At 40.8% G+C, this 18,596-nt stretch overlaps 1 protein-coding gene across 7 annotated transcripts in view; it reads left to right on the top strand.

Annotated features, from left to right (window-relative positions):
• RARB (retinoic acid receptor beta) overlaps positions 1–18,596 on the top strand; it is a 335,127-nt gene that overhangs the window by 271,217 nt on the left and 45,314 nt on the right. For 6 of the 7 annotated variants that reach the window (XM_052797965.1, XM_052797957.1, XM_052797949.1 and 3 more), the window contains one exon: positions 15,811–15,952. In XM_052797965.1, coding sequence (XP_052653925.1) covers positions 15,811–15,952 — 142 coding nt within the window. Of the gene's footprint in view, positions 1–11,140; positions 11,218–15,810; positions 15,953–18,596 lie in introns of those variants that run through there. The other variant, XM_052797992.1, reaches the window with a different exon arrangement.

Below are 18,596 nucleotides of genomic sequence, written 5' to 3'. Positions count from 1 at the left end.
AAAAAGAGAGAAAATGAAACAGTTTTTGCTTTGTCCAGATTTGCTGATCCACGTGGATGTTTAGCTTGGGAGAAAAGCTGTCATTTTGTTACAGCTTTATCTTACTTGCTTACAGATGCAGTGGGAGGCAGTCCTACCACCCAGCCCGAGGCCCAAAATTGGTTGCCTAACTTTGTATCAGACTGGGTGCTCTCTGCAGTCAGTGGAGAGAGAGGAGCTCCTCTGATGGCTGATTCAGAGCACCTAAACTAGATCTACTCTGCGTCACCCTCCAGAGCAGCCTGTCCCCATGAGCCATTGGGTAGATGCCCAAAGCATAGCTGTGTTAGTATTCTCCATGATGTCCCCCACGGTTATGTCCCTCTGGGCACTGAGAGGGTTGGCGTTCCCCCGTTGCAGGACATGAATCTGTGGTCAGCACTGGTCAACAATGGATTTACAAAATGCTACTGACAGAGAGTAGAACTGGTTTTGATTTTATTTATTTATTTGAAGTTCGATGGCAAGGATATTATGCTTGGGTCTGCAAGAAATGTTGATGAGTGGCCTAAAATATTTTATGGATTGTCATAGCAAAGTTCCCTTCATGGAACTGTGTCCTTCTGGACGGATGCCTTTTTCTTTTGATAATGCCTTTTAAATCATGTGAGGACAAATTTGCATTTTCTTAGGCAGTTCTGGGATCGTAGAGGGATCTTAAGCAGCAGTTCTTTTTGATAACACCATTCTTGCACGTGTTAGCTTCTAGCTATAATGTACTTACATTTAAGTCTATATTTATGCCCTTTTACTGGGAAGTAAGGATCCAGACATAGAATTTTATCAGTCACCTAACACTAAAAAATAAAAGCAAACTTCATAAAACCATAATATTCCATGTATTTTCTTGGTTTTGTCTTCCTGGCATGTTTTAATCACCTACAACTGAAAAAAAAGTAAGAAATGTTAAGCTGAAAATATGTGCATGGTATGATTTGTATCAGGGAAAGAAGTAATGTTGTTTGCAGCAATGCAATTGTAAAAGCTTCTATTGGTTCAAAGAAAAATATAGATCAGCTTGAATGATCGAGCTGTATTTGTCTCCATTTAAGCTGTATTAGTAAGTGACAGTGCCAGCAGTAGAGATGCATGCTGTCATTCATGTACAGCTATGAAAAATTCCTCAAATCATGGAAAATTGCTCCTAGTTTCAGCTAAATCAACAATCATTTTTTAGAAGGTGAAAAATGTATTTTTAGATACATTTTTGTATTCTATTAATATCCTCAGATCTTAAACTGTAAGCACTTTGCAGTGTAGCAATGTTGAAAGCTATTAGTTTGCAGAAAGCAGTGCCATATGCAGAAAGACATTAAATGAGTTGCAACTGATATAAACATAGTACTGAAAACCTGGAATTTTTATATATTTCATACTATCAGAGGAGACCTGATTGTTTTAATGCTGTCTTTGCAATTTTAGTTTTTAAAATAACAAAACCAGGAAAGCCAGGTGTCCTGTGAGAAGCTGGTATCTGTTTCAGTAAGTTCTTAATTAATTTTTCTCTTTGTTTGGAAGGTAAAACTTTTTCCAGATCCTGAATTTATTTCAAATTTTTGAAGGATGGGGAAGCATATATTTATTGGAAGCCCACTGAGAGCAAGTAAGCATGATGAAATAGATGGGATCAGGAAAAAAAATTTTGTCTTGCCATGTATTTTAAAATCTCTTTCTGGGTTGTGTGAATGACATGAATGAAGAAAAAAAAACTAATTGCTAACCATGACAGATAACAAAAATGAAAATTTTGGTGTGTGCTTGAATGCTGTATTGTGATTTCCAGTGCTTTGGGCCCAAGTTGTGGATTATACCTCTGCTGCTCCCCTGCATTGGGCTTCTGGAGCAGAGACAGACAAAGAGCAGCAGTGTCAGTAGGAGGTATAGGACATACATCCACAGCTAATCTTCCTCTTATCCTGCCCGTTGCCGTCAGTCATAGATCAGGGGTTCATCTTAAATTGTGAGAATAGTTGTTTTTACTAATTACTTTCATTTTTTTCTGGCAGTGGTGCCGGTGCTATAGAAGTGCAGAGATTATCCCAAATCACTTTCTAACCATGCTAACCACACTGCTCCAGTTACTTGTGAGCACAAGGACTAATGTCCTGTGGAAACAAGAACTGGAAAATACTCTCTTATTTTGCATAAACTGTGAAATAAGGACATATAATTGTTTGGCTTAAATTTTTCAGTCCCTTCTCGTGCAAAATTCCTGATATACTGTCAGTGAAGGCTTTCTCAAAAAAGAACAGCAGCATCAGACTCTTAAATGATCTTGCTTTGGTGACCAGCCACGTTTTGGGGCACTGCTTTGCCGTGCTGCGTACCTGGAAGGTTTCTGGCTGTACCAACTAGCGCTCCTCCTGCATGCGGCTATCTCCCCTGGACAGTTTGGATGCAGCCATATTATTAAACTAAAATTGTTGAGTCTTACTCTTCTGGCAGTGTCTATTCCTTTCTATACCTGAGAAGGTGCACCATAAAAAGAATAAACTTCAAATTTACATGTGTATGTACTTGTTGTTATTGGAGTTGAATCATGGTTTCTTGTACCAAGATAGGTACTGAAGAGTCCTTGTAGATGCGTTTGTCACATTTCTGTCCAACTTTCACCTGCCCGTAGCTGTTGTGGCTTATTAGCAGATGGCTGAGAGAGCCGAGGTTCACACCAGATCAGTACCGTGCGCATGGTTTGCAACAGCTTCCACAGAACAAAGTAAATTATATGTATGTGTAAAAAGTGCTGTCTATGCAAATCACATCGTGACGTACCGACCAGAGATGCCAGAAGCAAGTGGGCTGCAATTCAGGCTGGTACCCTTGCCTGCTGAAAAGTCCCCTGGTTTGCATGCAATGGATGTGGAGTGTGTTTTTATTTTACTGTAAGTAGGTTCTAATGGATTTTACTTTTTCAATTTTCTTCACTAGAGAGAGGGAAAAACCTTTTATTTTGTTCTCATCTTGTCAATCTATTTCATAGCTCTCCATTAGTTTAAGGACCACGTGTGGCCTTTAATTATAGTTATGGAGTACAGGCTGTCCTCTGTACACCCAGAAAGTTGCTACAGTCTAGGAAAAAAATGTAGCTTTCCACCATGTTTAATACAACATTTTATAATAAGATCTGTAGAAGTATTGTTTGCAGAGGTAATTCAGCAGATAAGGAAATATGGATATCTGAGCAAACATCTCAGAAATGAATACTCTGAAATTTTCTATTAACAGTAATAGCCTACCTTTTTTTTTTTTATAGTATGCCATATTTATTTATGCTTACTGAACAACAATTACAGACATGTAAAATTACAATGTACTAGCTTTCATTTTCTAACCCTGGAACTTTTTAAAAAGAAACTGTTTAATGAGACATTGATAGAGAAGGATATACAAGCAGTTGATCTGTTGAATTTAGATTTAGGATAGCTTGCTGGACCCCACAAGAAAGTGCACTGTTTTCCTTGGAAGAAAGGGCGAGAATAGAATAGTTTGCTGAGTGTAGTTCTGGCTGAGTGTTGACTTTGGTGCTGGTGAGTTGGTTGGGGTCACTGTTCTGCTTGCTTTAGGCATCTTTTTAAATTGCAGTTTGTGTCTTTCTTAACAAGTACTTAAAGATTTTCTGATTGGCACATCTTAGAGAAGTAAATCCAAAATTAAGTGGTTTCATAAGTGTACAAAATGGAATTATCCATTATCTAATTCTGTTCACTTACATGTTAAGTAGATATTTAGATGCTCTTTGTTTACTACTTATTTTGAATTTATTTTGAAAGATACATTGATCTGTATTTTCTGGTTATTGTAAACCATAACTCAGTTCGTAAGCAGTCAGCTTCTCAATTTGCAGAAATACTTTGATTGGCCTTGGAAAGTGACCTTCCATTGCTCTCTGCGCTTACTAACTGACTGACCTGCTAATGGCAACAGAGGTTCTTTCTAATCCCGAATGAAGTGTTCCTTTGAGGAAGTTTCCTAAAGGGGTATTTTCTTTAGCTTCTTCTGGAAATGGAGTGCAATTGAATTTGCAGCATGGATCCCAGAGCTGTTGAGCTTTGCAGAGCTGCTCTTTGTGAAATTCCAGTCTTGTGCTATAGCAGGAAAGACAATTGGATGTAATTTTCCAAGATTTGGTATTTCCAGTACAGTCAGCTTTACAGATTCTTTCTTTAATTTGTTTATTGTATACATTCTTCTTTTTCTTCACCCTGTAAAACAAAACAAATGCCTTACTAAAAAAACTCTTCCATTTTTTGAGTAGCCATTCCAAAAATCAGAAACTGCCAAAGTTAAGATTATACCCATGTGCCCATCTTTTCCTCTTTGTATCTGGATTTTGCTATAGTCTCTAAGTATGGATACGTTGTTTCTTCAGTTCCATGTAAAGGACATACATGTTGTGTCCTTCCTCCTATTTTATATTATTCTGATTATTTCAGAGGAACTTCTTATATACAGGAGACCCCTCTAGGTGTGACATCTGTGCAGCTCAGTACTCCATTTATAAAAACTTCTTGTAGTGTTAAAGAAGCCATGCATCCAATTCTGTAATTGGTAGTTTTGGTATATTGGTATAGTAACTGTTTAATTGGTATACTGCTGCAGCTGGTCTGCCAAATATTCAGGGTCCCTACTCATAAATTGTTCTTCCCTTTGATAATATGCAGGAGTCCCCACAATTTCCACAGCTCAATTCAGGAGACAGCTGAGAAGTAGAAAGACATTTTTGTGTATAAAGTCCCTTATGATTTCATATGGCTATGCTTAAAATTTCTCATTTAATATATTTTAGTGGGAAAAGTTACTATGCAATAAAAACTGTATCATAATGCCTACATTTAAAGGGGAAAAGGTACATTGTTTCTGGATCCCCTGTCTAGAATAACAGATACATAAATTACAAGGTGAGACAGCAGTTGCAAGTAGTGCCAAAAAATATAGATTTGGTTGGCTGTAAATGCAGTTGGTGATTTCACTCCAGCTATAGTGAACCTCAGTGACTCCTGGGGAATCTTCCAGTGCTGGAGGGGAGAGCCAGCAGCCCCCAGCCGTGGCACCTGAGCAGGGTCTGCCATCACCTGGCAGTGGGGAGACTGATCAAATGCTTACGGAGCAAGTTTGTTCCTGTTTCAGAGTCTATTTAAAAGTGACAATTTAATGGGACCCATTACTGTCAGCTGTGGCTGGTTCCCTCTCCCTCCTCCCAGGCGCTTACCAGGGAAAGCAGAGATTTATAGCCGTGGTACAGCCGCCTTGACGGGCTACTGTTCACTCCTCCCGTGAGTGTCCTGGCTGGCTGCTCTCCAGACAGATCTTCCTAACAGGGGAGGGGTCTTCCCCATCTCTGGGGTGCTTGGCTTGCTTTGGAGCCCTGTGCACCTATGATAAATATATATGTAAATTATTAGGTCCTCGCTTCAGAATGCACTGTGATCCTCATGTGCTTTCTGCTGGCCCAAAAGACTGGCAGTGCTCCAGATTTAGGAAGATTTAAGCAGAGCGTTTCAGAGAAAGCTCTGCAGCCCATCATTTTTTAAATGAATGAGCACTACCTTTTTTTTTTTTTTTTTTTTTTTTGGATCAGGGGGTCAAGGCATTGCTCAGATGCTGCTGCAAATGGTCTTAAGCAGCCCACATTTATCCATAGTGATGCACAGCGACTGCTACGTGTACAGAAACAGAAGTGAAAATATGGGGGTTTTGAAAGGAAAGAAGAAAGGGATTGTTAGGTTGAACAGGAGAGATGCAAGCACAGCACCCAGGAGCCAAATGGATGAGCTAACTAGAAGGACCTTTTATCTTACCCCAAGTCCATGTGATTTTCGTAAACTGAAAGAATGATTGTCTTGTGATTATATGAGCTCTGTGCTTGAATCTGGCCATTGATTAAAGTCTGGCAGGGGAGGGAGAAAACAGGAAAACATCTTGCTAAGATTTTCCTGTGTTAGATTAATCAGCCCCAGCTCATTCACTCATCTCTGAAAGGTCATGTTTTCTCATCGTCAAAGTTGCCCAGTCCCAGACTATCCCTTGCTTCCCTAGGGCTTGGCTGAATGAACAGTGGTGCCTGACAGTGGGCAAGGTGGAGGCAGCGCTGCATTTGTCCTGTAACCTGTGATGCTTTTTCAGCGTGATTTGTGTCAGTGTTTGCAACGAGAGACGTATCTCCGATTAGTGTTACCTTAAGAGTCCTTATTGTGTGGAGGAACAAATCAGTTGATTTCTCTGGCTCTGTTTGTGCGGTTGCTAATCCCTTGCACTGGCACAGACTGCATTTCATCCACCTTTCTGAGCCGGCTTTTCCATGTTGTTGAGACTGTTTTGACCATCTGTACTTTGACTGTGTATGGGAACCGGGCAGAGGGGTATGGCCACCATCTCACTCTTAAAAATGGTGGGTTTGCCAAGCTGGTCCAGCTCCAACTCATCCCTCTGCTGTCGCCTTCAGTAATGAGTTTCAGCTGCAGTGTGGAAAGGTAATTTTCCTTGACTACTGCCAGTACGAGAGCGCCAGACTTGCATATTTCTGGGTGTTTACTTGAACTCTGTTTTCTAGTTTCCAGGCATCCGAGTTTCACTAAACTCTACGTTTTACAAGGGTTTAGTGGGCAGTTCTGTATTAACAGAGTTTCTTTGTCGCTGAATGTGGGGGAATTAGAGTGTAGCATAAAGTAGTAAGTACAAGATCCTACTTGCCAGATTTCAAGAGATCTGATACAACATATTTGTTTAGAGATCAATTGTCAAAACTAAGAGGAAAAAAAGAATTGTGGGGAGATAATGAACATGAGTCATTCAGATGGATGCCTGAAAAATGTACCAGGAAGCATAATGCTCAAGACATCTGGTTTATTTTGGCATGTTTATGTCCATGTTATTTCTTCTGAATATTTTTGGGTTGCTTTGTGCATTGTTTTCATATGTCACTTCATCCCTCCTCAGAAACTTCTTCTCTGCTGCGGATCGGATACATTTTAAAACTCATCCCAGGTTGGACAAAGAGAACAGAAATGTGCTGGGTCTTAAAGACAAGCGGGAGCCATGCTGCAGCACGGCCAGAGCCAGCTCTTCGCTGGCCGTCCTGGCAGGTGGGTGCTGGCCCAGCACCCACAGGCACCCACCCGGCCGGCCGGGCTCAGGCTGGGGGGCTGCATTGGCTCTGGCTGGGTTGGGGAGAGTGCAGGGAACAGCTGACTGTGCACGCCGACTGTGCGAAACTCTCTGCTAGAGCAAGGGGAATTGCGCTTCAGCCAGCTTGCAGGACTATATAAATATTGGTGGCATAGTTTGCATTATTATTTCAGCTGAGCTGTAAACATTCGGTTGCTGATAGTGGGTTAGAAACTAGCACCTCTATAAATTTCAGACAGTGCAGAAATGCAGAGATTTTTATATTCACTGACAATTAATGAAAGTTCCCATGCCTCTGCTGATAAATAACTGTGGTGCCAAATATGTGCAGGAACTCTGTGGTGAAGGCTGGGAGGGGAGGAGGAGGACGATGCAAAGCCTGCCCGTGTGGGGAATTTCCTTGGAGCATGCACATACCTTCTTTCTCCCATGTAGGTTTGTGTTTGAGCTTGCCCTTTCCTCTTCACGTGTTTCCATCTCTGCCAGCAGCTAAATGGAGAGGCTAATTTGAGAGACTGCTACAAGTAATTGCAGCATAGTAATTGCATAGCTAACATGAGTCTTTTCCTTGTCCTGCCTGCTACAGGAATCTGCATGTCTCTGCATGGGTATAGCTTGGCGGGGATTTTTTGTTTGTTTTTCCTAGGAGGTCTACTACCTTGTTAGAATAGCTGTTGCTTAGTGTCTTTCCTTTGTAGCTCTGTGCAAAAAAATTCCATGTATGTCTAGTAAAATTGTGACATTGTCCTTGGAAGATGGTGCCCCTGCTCCAACCACCTGGAAACTCAAATGGATAAGAACAGAGACCCAAATAGCGTAAACCAAAATCAGTCGTACATTTGGGAGATAACAATTTGGAAAGTCTTTCCTGATACTGTGCTTCCATGCAAGAGAGCAGCTACATAAATGGTTTGGAAAAGTGTCATTCTTTATGAAGAAATACTGCGCTTAATTAATTCTTGCTCCTGGGAGGTCAACCTGGGGCACTCATTATTGTCTTAATTGGTGGTATAAATCCTGAGGCACTGGAGGGGAAGAGAAGAAAAAAACGATGAGCAGTTAACAACATATAGCCTTTTGGATAAGTGCTAGCCAGTTGTACGACCATCCTAGTGACATTTTATGGTTTTATTGGGTTATAGGTCTGGTCCTCCACAAATTAGGTTAAAGGGAATTGATTTGCATAAACAAAAATATAAGAAAATAGCAAAATGCAATAATTTATTCCTGAGTTCTCCATTAAACTGTGTGAAATAACTCAGTGTGCTGCAACTCAGAAAAGCGTTTCTTTGATCTCATGTTATTCGTATTAAATTATATTCATTACTCTTCCCATCTGGAGTTTCCTAGCAGGCCAAAAATCATCCTACAGACATTACTGAGAGGAAGTTAACTGTAACTTTTTAATTATATACATTTCATCTCCTTTTTTTTTTTTTTTTAATTTGAAGAAAGCAGATGGAAGTGCATACCAGCACCTTCCTCTCTGTTTAAATTACTGAAGTGGAGAAGCAGAAAATCTCAGCCATTCTTTCCCCTCACATATTGTTTCAAGGTGATGACTGTTCTGTCTGGAGACTTTGACATGTTTGCTAAAAAGGTCAGGAGTTCAGTGAAAATCGAAATTGTGGAGAAATCCATGCGTAGTCTTAGGGATGCTGTGGTACCCTCACTGGAGAAATCTGGTTGCTGCAGATTTGCAGCTGATTGAACACATCTCCCCTGTTTCATCGGTAGCTGCCTCTCTGCCAGCTGGCCAGCAGAAGTGTTTCAAACTCCCCAGAAAGAAAATCAGCGTTTTGATGTTTTGGGACATATATTTAACATTAGGCCAAGGTTTGTGGAATTGGAAGATGTGTTGGTGTGGGGCACCATGAAAAATGGGGTTTGTTTCCAGCCTCACCAGTGGCTAATGGCTAATGGGCATTAGTAGCCCCGTGAATAATTTCCTTCAAGCTCTGTCGTCAAAATTGGGGTTTTTTTCTTGCCCTCTGAGGCCCACAAGACTTTTATCACCTTAGAAACTATTAGGATTTATCAAGCATGGCCTGCTTTGTCTTTGCCGGAGAATTTTTTGCAGTTGTGGATGAGCATCCTCATATTGGTAGCTCAGTGGAGGTGACACCTTCCTCATCTGCCGGTCCCTGTCCTCTGGGCCTTTTTCTCTTTTTAAGAAATGAGGAAACCCTGAAACCTTTCAAACTTTTCCATTTGTGTAAAAATAATGAAAAGAGGATAGGCCTTTTTTTCCCCTTAGTGGGTTACTCTTAGGTCCGCAGGTCTGTATTCCCACATGCAATATGTGAGATAACACCTGCTTATTTTTATGAAGTGTTTTGAGTTCTGTCAGTTTAAAAATACCAACAAAACAAAACCCTGGTTTCAATAGCAAATCCGCGGTTCTTCGGCCATGGAATGTTATGGCTGCTCTTCATCTGCAGAATAGCTAGCTAGATGAGACAAAAGGATGGCGAGCACAGTTTCTGCTGGAGACAACAGCAATGACAGACAAACCCAGAGCACTTCCCAGGGCAGGCTGGTGGCCAGCCCCTCTGCTGCTGGGTGGCTGGCATCTCTAGGTGCTCACTACAAGCTATTGACATTTAACAACATTTATTAATTTGTTTTTGCAAAGATCCTATCCTGCCCCGACATACATCATCAGCACAATTTCTTTGCTTCCTGGCAGTGAGCCTTCCTCTACTTATTGTTGTAGCTGCTTCCATTTTGTGCCGGCGGTGGTTTCCAGCCACAATGTCAGACGATTAATTTGTTTATTCTGCAAGCCGTGACTTCCAAAGCATGATAGACAGTGCAGACATCCCGGAAAAGTGCTGTGCAACTGGGAGTATGCTCATTTTTAGCTTCCTTTTAGATAGCTGCTTTGGCAGCTTTCGTTACTTGTGGGGTCTTGTGTTCTGGCTGCAGCCATTTTACAGTGCCTTTTCTACTAGATGGAATCACATAACAGCATATGCTGGGGCTTTTAGGTCTTTTATAAGCCTTTCTATGCAACTCCAGTTGTGGGATTGCGTGTTACCAAGGCCTTTCGGAGCAAATATTCCTGGTTAACAAGTAAAAATTGTGTGTTTCAGCCCTAACCTGACCTCTGGTCCTACCAGGACTTTGTGAGGAAAGGTCTTTTTGTTCCTTGACTGCTGTCACCTGTAATAAAAATACGGCAAACCACATTCAGTTCATGAATGTACCTGGGCAATTCCCTGGACACAAAGTAGTTTTGTGCAGATCTCATCACTGAGAGAGACCTTAAATGTCTCTGTTGATGCTCCAGAGAGAGCAGGAACGGGGTCCTTGCCTTGCCCAAGTACGTTTTACAGGGTTAGCAAGGATAGAGGGTAACTTGAATGCTTAAAATAAATAGATTGAAAAGAGGATATGCATCACAAGCAGATTTGTTTTGTAAGAAAGGTGCATATTTGTACAGCCCCTATTTCAGAATAAAGCTAACGGCAGAGGTTTCAGGTATGTTGTGGGCTGGATTTTCTTTTTGGTTGTTACTGGTTTTTATCTTCCCCTTCAGAGCTCAGTCAGTCAGAGTTTATAAATGACTGATAAACTGTACCATTGAAAAGTCCTTCCTACTCCTTTGTTTCTTTTACGATAAAGTAGCAATACACTTCAGTCAGCAGCTTATTTTGCAGATTTACCACAGAATGGCCTCTAAATCTGCCGGAGTCATACCTGTCTGCCTGTATTTGGGGGTAATCAAAGCTGAACCACCTGAACCGAGCGGGCTGTTCAAACTGATTGAGCTCACAATAGCCCTTCTCTGCTGATTACCCTGTCCCTGGCTTGCAGTGCAAGTTTTCAACTTGTAAGCCCGCTACATCTGCAAATAAGATTTGGCATGCCCTATGCTGGCAAAATATTTTTAAGACGTTGTTGAGATCAAATGATCCATCTCTTCATGCAATGTGCATAACTTGAGCTCTAAATCATCTGACTTGCCAAAATCAACTGGACAAGTGAAGGAGAGGGAGCTCTGTACTGAGCGCTCTAATTTTGACGCACTCACCGGCAAATGCTACAAAAGTAAGTGGTGAGTGGGATGAGGTCGGGTTTTTTGGCATTGTGTTGAAGTTAGATTGACTAAATAGGTTATTTAGTTCTAAGCAATAGAGCTAGTAAACTGGGTTTATTTTCTGCTTGATACATACGGTTTCACATATCACGCTCTGCTTTCAGTGCAGCAGATAAGATATCTACACAATTAAAAGTGAAAAATAATCTGTCTGCTCTGCCAGTGGTGGATGTTCAGAGAACACACACTGATACAATAGATTTCTGAATAATTTATACTCAGCGTTTTTTCCTTGCACTCGGTAAATGAGGACGCCTAATGTGGCATGGTCAGAGTGATACTCTATCTGTCATCCATTAAGATAACAAGATTGGTGGGCCTGGGAGGAGCGTGGCATGGTGCGCAGAAAAGATGAGATTAAAAATTGAAATGTTTGTCCAAAATGCTTTGTGTTAAAAGTTGCTGATAAAAGCAGCTCAGAGGGATGGAATTAATTCATAAGTGTGATTTCTGCAAAGCTTTGTTTGTCTTTGCTAAAATAAAAACACAAGATCCATGTTCCTTTCAAAAGTTGTGGATAAAAGGAATATTAGAGCAAATCACTGTTTCTGATAGGCCTTCAGTAGCCTCCTGTACTTTAAATTCAAGTACATTGTAGGTGCTATCAAAAACAATTATGTATGACAGGAATGCTTTATGTCTCTCAGAATGTTTTTTTCTTTATATTCATAAGGCATTTTAAATTACAAATAAAAAAGAATCATTTGTGCTTGTTTTTGGCACGAGTGTCTCATCTGCTGTCACAGGGTGTTAATTTGGATGGGATGCTGAAATACTTGCATTAAAAAATTGCTCATGTAAATATTCAGCCAAACAGATTCCTTTTGAGGTGAATGTATTGCAGTAAGTAGTAGCTTGTTTTCGAAGAGCCAGTAGGTGCTAGAAGTTGGTTAATTTAGAAGCAGTGATGCTTTGCTGTCTCTGAAGTTTCTGACAACTTCTTAAGGTTAGGTTGCATTCAGATTTTCTTGGTTTTTGAAGAAACTGTTGGGGTTGTGCGATCAGATGGAATTCATTTGACAAAAAGCACTTGGAGGAAAACTTAGGCTTGCTTCTAACTTTACTGATTTTAGTGAACAGGCCAGTGTATTAATTATACCTGTGCTATCTGGAACCCAGCCTTGAAATGGTTTAAATGTGCTTCTCTGTTTAATCAGGTAGCAAGCACCCGCTCTGCCCATCCCCATGTCCTGCAGGGTTTTCTCTCACTGCAGAGCTGCAGGTAGCCAAAGCAGGTGAGGTACAAACCCCCACAGAGGGATAGACAGAACGTTGTCTGTTTTTTAAGCCCAATGTCAGATTTGGGAAATGTTTCTGGGCATGACGCTACTTGCAGTGCCACCCAAAACTTGGCGGCTTTGCAGCACCAGGCTTGTGGAGGTGGGTGGGGAATTAGAGCCCCAGAGCCCAGCAAATGCTCCGCGCCTGCTGGTGCTTGAACTCCTGTCACTCCCCCTATGATGGCTTTGGTTTGGGGTGTGTATGCAAAGAAATAAAATAATATTTATAATCTGGGCATTTTTGTTAGTATTCGTCCAGAGGAAATTTTAAAGATCAAATCTTTTCAGCGATGTGTTGCTGAGGTTTTAAAATGAGCTTGCCACAGATCTTAGTAGAAGTAGTATCCCAGTGTTGTCTTAGGGAAGCGTACCTGGGGAGTGGGCACTAACATACTGTTGAGAAACAGGTCCTTCGTTTTGAGCAGGACCACATTATACTTTTTTTCACCTGCATATTTTACAGAAATAAGTTCATTTTTCTTTCTGTTTTGTGAGTAACTCCAGGAAGAAAATAAAATACCAGTGTTAAAAAGTAATTTGTAAAACAGTCTAAGCTTCCACAATTAATATCCTCATCTATATCTTTCACTCTGTGTAGGACGTTGCCTCGGGAGGGTAGGCTGTTAAAGAAACTGTCTTCATTTTGACCTGGAGATCTGCTTTTTCCGAGTTTGTTCTTCTTAAGCTTTTTATATTATTAATGAGTTCGTGAATGCTTTATACTTGCTGTCAGCAGGAGCTAGATCACCTTTTTCTGTTGGGCTGTGTGGTCAGCTTCATATGGTAAGGACTGAGACAGCCTCCTCTGCTTTCCTTCCTGATGGGCTGTAATTAAACCCTAGGTTAAAAGAATGCAGAACCTGCATCTAAATAGCAGAACAACTGATCAATCAGTGGGTGCCATTAGATACTGGTTGTATTTTGGTGAAGTACAGGTATATTTGGAGGAGGCTGTTTCCTCTTTTCCCTGTATTGGGTGACACTTTTGAAGCTCATATTTCGTTTCAAGTGCCTGTGTCAGTAAACCAGAAGTCTCTTGAGCGTGGATGCGTGGCAGTCTCTGCCCCAAAGCATGTGCCGGCAAAGAGGAGGCTTTGGGGGCTGGTTTTCTTAAATTACTCCAGTTGTTCAGTGTGGTGAGACAGCTGCTGCACAAGGGTCATTTTTGTTCATTTGGGCCATTTTGTTTCCTGCCCTGTCAGGCTGGTGGTAGGAGAGTTATTCCATCGGTGACTGTGGGTGTTAATTTACATGCAGCACTGGATTAAGCTGGTGTGGCTGCAGGGGAAGCTACCTGTCTTGGCTTCCCCCACCTCTTTCCAACTAAAAAGTGGTGACTGAATAAGCCATACAGAGACCCTTGAACCAGCACAGCTCACACTTTCTGTCTGTTGAGTTAAACCAAAATAGATGCCATAGACTCCTCACTGTTCTAGTTAGCACTGTCAGCAATTACCACAGAGCTGGGCATCACAATTAGGGGAATACCAAAGTAAGAAAGTAGTAAGTAAATATTACCATAAATTTTTTTCTCAGCAAGTAAACAAATGTATACACACTTGCCATACTTTCCATTGCAAAGATTCAAGCAGTGTTAATGATCAGAAGTGTGGAATATAAAATAGCAGTGTTATTGATAACTTAAAAGGTTTTAATTGTCTAAACAAATAGCGTTAAATTATTCTTCTGTATGCAGTAGCTTAAGGAAAAGAAAGAAGTGAAGAGTTCTTATTTACCTCTCTGGTGGTAGTATTAAGTATCTTCTAAATCAGAGGAGCTAACTTCAGGATGAGGCTTGCCTGTGCAAGAGCCGCAGAAAACTATTGCCAGGGGTTACGTGATTAAGGAGGCATTTTTCAGTTCTGAGTGAATCTGAGGTATTTTCATAACATTAGCATCTATAGCATGTTGGGTGTGCAAGGAATTTATGACCAGCCCTTACTGACTGTGCCTGCCCTACCACTCCCTGGTGGTATGGCCAGAAACTCTCCCAGTTAACTCTGAACGATAGGGTTTTTGGCTTTTGAACTACTCACATATCTCGGTGAGTGCTTCTAGGAGAGCCAATTTTATAGCTTACCATGATTGCATCTTTAGATAAATGCATTGTGGTCACAGACCTATCGTCTGCAGCATCAAGTTTACCACTTCCCTGTAGGGTGTAAACATGTGGCTGGTTGAAGAGTTTTAACCTCTCAAGCCCTCCAACAAATATTAAATTGCTAACTATTCTTCCATAATGCTACAGTGTTGACTGAAATTTGACCCTGGTGCTTGTGCTGAAATGATTTTCAAAATCTGAGTGAGAAGGTTAAATAGTGCTGTCAAATTTCCAAATGTCCGTTGCAGAAATACTTTTGCTGAATATCTGTGGGTTGAGCCTAAAATGCTTAAAGTAATCCTCTTTTTTTTTCTTCATTATTATTTGATATTATCTAAAGCTTGGGGTTTAGTGCAGATAAAGAAATTAACTTGGTTTTTTGCCTTTTTTCTGTGCCAGCTAACTTTACCATTTATGGCTGTTTATCTCTTTCACTTACTGAGGGAGGAGTCCAGTCAAATGGTGTTCCTTAAGTACAAACCAGACCTCTAGTTCTCTTTAATTTCTCTTCAAGATCATTGTAATTTCTTGATTATTTTCACAGCTGCATCTGAATAAGAAAAAAATGCTATAATTGGCAACTTTTACAAGTTCACAACTCAATAACCTGATGCTGGAACTCTTCCACCTGCAGAAGCCTCATTAATTGCTGTAGGAGTTCCAGCAGCTAAGAGACCCGGGTTTCAAATTATTTCTCCTTTTACTTGCAGCCTTCGAACTAGAGAGTCTCTGCAGTAACAAAAATAGACAGGACCTTTAGGCTGAGAGAGGCTGTTGGTTGTTGGATTAGTGTTTGACTTCCAAGTGGATCTGTCAGGAAGGTTGTTGTTTACCCAACTCATTACTACATCCATAAGCCCAAACTATTTTTATTTGAGCTTTTTTGTAAAATCTAGGACTTCATTTCCTGAATGCTGTTACTAGTTCTAGTTTTGTTTATTTTGGCCTTAGGTTGCATTATTTAATTAGTTTTTATTTAAGAGATGAGTCTTATGTTGCGAGAAACAGTACTAAATTATACTAAGACTGAGTCTTTAAAGATGCCATACTCCAGCCATAACTTTGAATTTATTTTGTTATTTTAAAACAATGTTAGTGCCTGTCTCTAAGGGTTATGGGAAGCTCAACAGTTTATTTGATTTTTTTTTTTTCCTTGATTTCAGGGCTTTTTCCGCAGGAGTATCCAGAAGAACATGGTTTATACATGTCACAGAGATAAAAACTGTGTTATCAATAAAGTTACCAGAAATCGCTGCCAGTACTGCAGACTACAGAAGTGCTTTGAAGTGGGAATGTCCAAAGAATGTAAGTTGTCTTCAGAAACAATTTATTGTTTGTCATATCCTACATATATGTGGCAGTCCCAAGGGAGAAAAATACTATGCAATTATGTGATTGAAGCCAGTATCTGCATTCATATGCACAGAAAGGAGTATGGATTTTGTACACAACTTCAGACCTGTACTTTACAAACTTCTGAGTCCTTAACTTTGCAACCTAAATGCCATCAGTTAAGAACTTCCAGTGCAGCGTGGCCACCCTGCATGGGGATGAGAACGCCCAACTGGGTAATTTCACCAGGTTTTCTAAAAGAACAAACCCACAGATACTTGCTTTAAGATTGGATTATGTCCCATCAGCTCTAGAAATGGCTTCTTGGTGCATGGGCGTAAGGGGAACAGCACTGGCTTCTTAAGCTCAGTTTCAGTCCTCCCTCTGCCCTGCAGACCTGCTTGTGGCTTTGCTGGGCTTGTTGTTAGCCCAGGCTGTTGTTTCACAAGGCCTTCCTGCAGGTGCTTGTCCCAGAGGTCCTTCTTTCAGTGGTAGCACCAGTTTGTGCCATTTTACAAAACTAACGGTGCAACAGCCTTGAGTCTTCTGTTCTTACTGGTTGGAGCCTCTCTGACAGGTGAAGCAAGCTGGCAAATCCTCTTCGAAACCTGCAAAGCCACTAAACCTGACTATGTAAAAGTGCTGCCAAGTGCACAAAAACCCCAAAGGATTTTCCTCTCCCGTCTTTTCTAGAAATCTCTGGTTTGCCCTTTAAATTAACATTTTAAAATATTTAGGTAGAAATCTGCCATTTTTCTCTTTTTCCAGTTTATTGATATCCCTGTCAAGCATGAAAATTTAGCTAAAAAAAGCCATTCTCAAATCCCCATGGGGTAATGCTTCTGACATGTTCTTATTTTTGATTGGAGTGATTTACAGTACAAAAAAGTCTTTGGTGTAGTGATTTGTTTGATTGTTGAGAGTTTTTGCCTCTATCAGTGATGTTCCTGATTTCAGTAGATCAATTCCGATAATAAAACACTACAGAAATTTGCAGTGTGTGCATAAGAGAGGGGGAAAAATTGCCCAGTACCACTTCTTTACTTTAATTCACCCACAGGAGTTCGTTGGAGACACTTAAGACCAGAGAAAAAAAAATTGACACTGGTGAGATATTTATGACTGAACTGTGACTTAAACCAGTTCTCATCCTCAGCATTTCTCCTTCCTGAATTGCATGGGACTTCCCAGTAGTTCCCTTCTCTGTACTTGGGCAGGAGCTGAAGGGGTCCCAGAGTCACACTGGTCCCTCCTGTTTGCTTTCTATTTCTCTCTCCCACCCTCTCCTTCCTCTCCTCTCAGAGGAAGAGTGTTGAGGAGCAGAGAAAGAACCGGATACATCTTTAGGACCACTTTGCAGTGTTTCCAACTCCTTTTAATAGAAATCTGAAATTGTGGTTATTGAAAAGGGCCAACATCAAGTTTCCAGCAACTGGGGGAGGAGGTCTTAGGATTTCCACGATTTCACTTGTCCTTGTTGGGTTTTCTAGTTTTCATGTGTGCCTGAAGTGCACTTACCTGTACTTATGTATAGATTTACTGGAGTGGAGACCATGATGGGAATAAAGGATAAGGTAGGCTAAATACAAAGATGTAATATTGAATGAGGAGGTTTATTGATAGGTATTTGACGACATATATATCTGGGCGCATGAAGCTTTTTTCCTTGCTAAAAACAGTATGATGCAGTTTGGAAGAGAAGAAAAAATGCTTTTCTCGCCTGAGGGCTTGTTGGTCTTGAATTCTTAAGGATTTTATTGCTGACGTGAAGTAGTAATCTTATTAAATGCTGTAACGTCACATCAGAGTAGTTTTTGGAAATATCAGCAGTATTTCTAACACGTTAACCAAAGTTACCTAGGGTAAAGTATAAAGACTTACTGCCTTTTAGGTGATGGATTGTTTTCTCCCATAGGGTAGCTAGAGCTTTGCCAGCAAGAGTTAAGGTTTTGCTCTGCCTGTTTCCTTGGGTGAACTGAGTGAAATTGCCCTTTGGCAGTTGCCTTTATCTCAAACCACTACAGGCACCGAAAAGGGGCTAGCAGGTTGGAGGGGGAACAGAAGATACTGGGGAGAAGTGAGGGATATCCTCTGGCTGCATTTCTGTAGAAGGCATTTGCAAAGGAATAGAGAAATTATTTTAAATGTCATCAGTTTGAATGCAGTGTGTCTTGTCTTCTGGGTTTAAGAACTAAGTCTGAAGTTATTCCGTGTTATCCCTTCATAAATAGGAGCTTTTCATCTCTTAAGAGATTTGCAAAGCTATTTTCTTATCTGACCTTCTTTCATACATGTCTCCAGGTTTCAACTCTGTTTCTTTAGAAGTTTATGTAAACAAAGGCACATTTGTCAGTGGGCTTTTTCTTACCAGATAGAAGTTTTCCTTTTCCCCCAGTACCTTTTTCACATTTTGTTTTTCTGTCTTCTTACAGTTCTGTTACCTTGTAATGTAAAAGCCATGAACAAAGGACAGAAAAAAAAGTATCAGAGAAATCTCATAGGGAAACAAGCCTACAGTGCTCAACCCAGTCCCAAATGGGGAAAGTAGTCGTGGTGGGCAGCTGCAAATAGGAACCCCAAGGTCTGTTCCCAGGAGCTAAGGAAGAGTAAATGCAGA

Source organism: Harpia harpyja, chromosome 1 (genome assembly GCF_026419915.1).
Source record: "Harpia harpyja isolate bHarHar1 chromosome 1, bHarHar1 primary haplotype, whole genome shotgun sequence".
In the NCBI taxonomy this organism is placed as follows: domain Eukaryota; kingdom Metazoa; phylum Chordata; class Aves; order Accipitriformes; family Accipitridae; genus Harpia; species Harpia harpyja.
The sequence above is the reverse complement of the archived record's forward strand: the minus strand, read 5'-3'. Positions and strand labels throughout refer to the sequence as shown.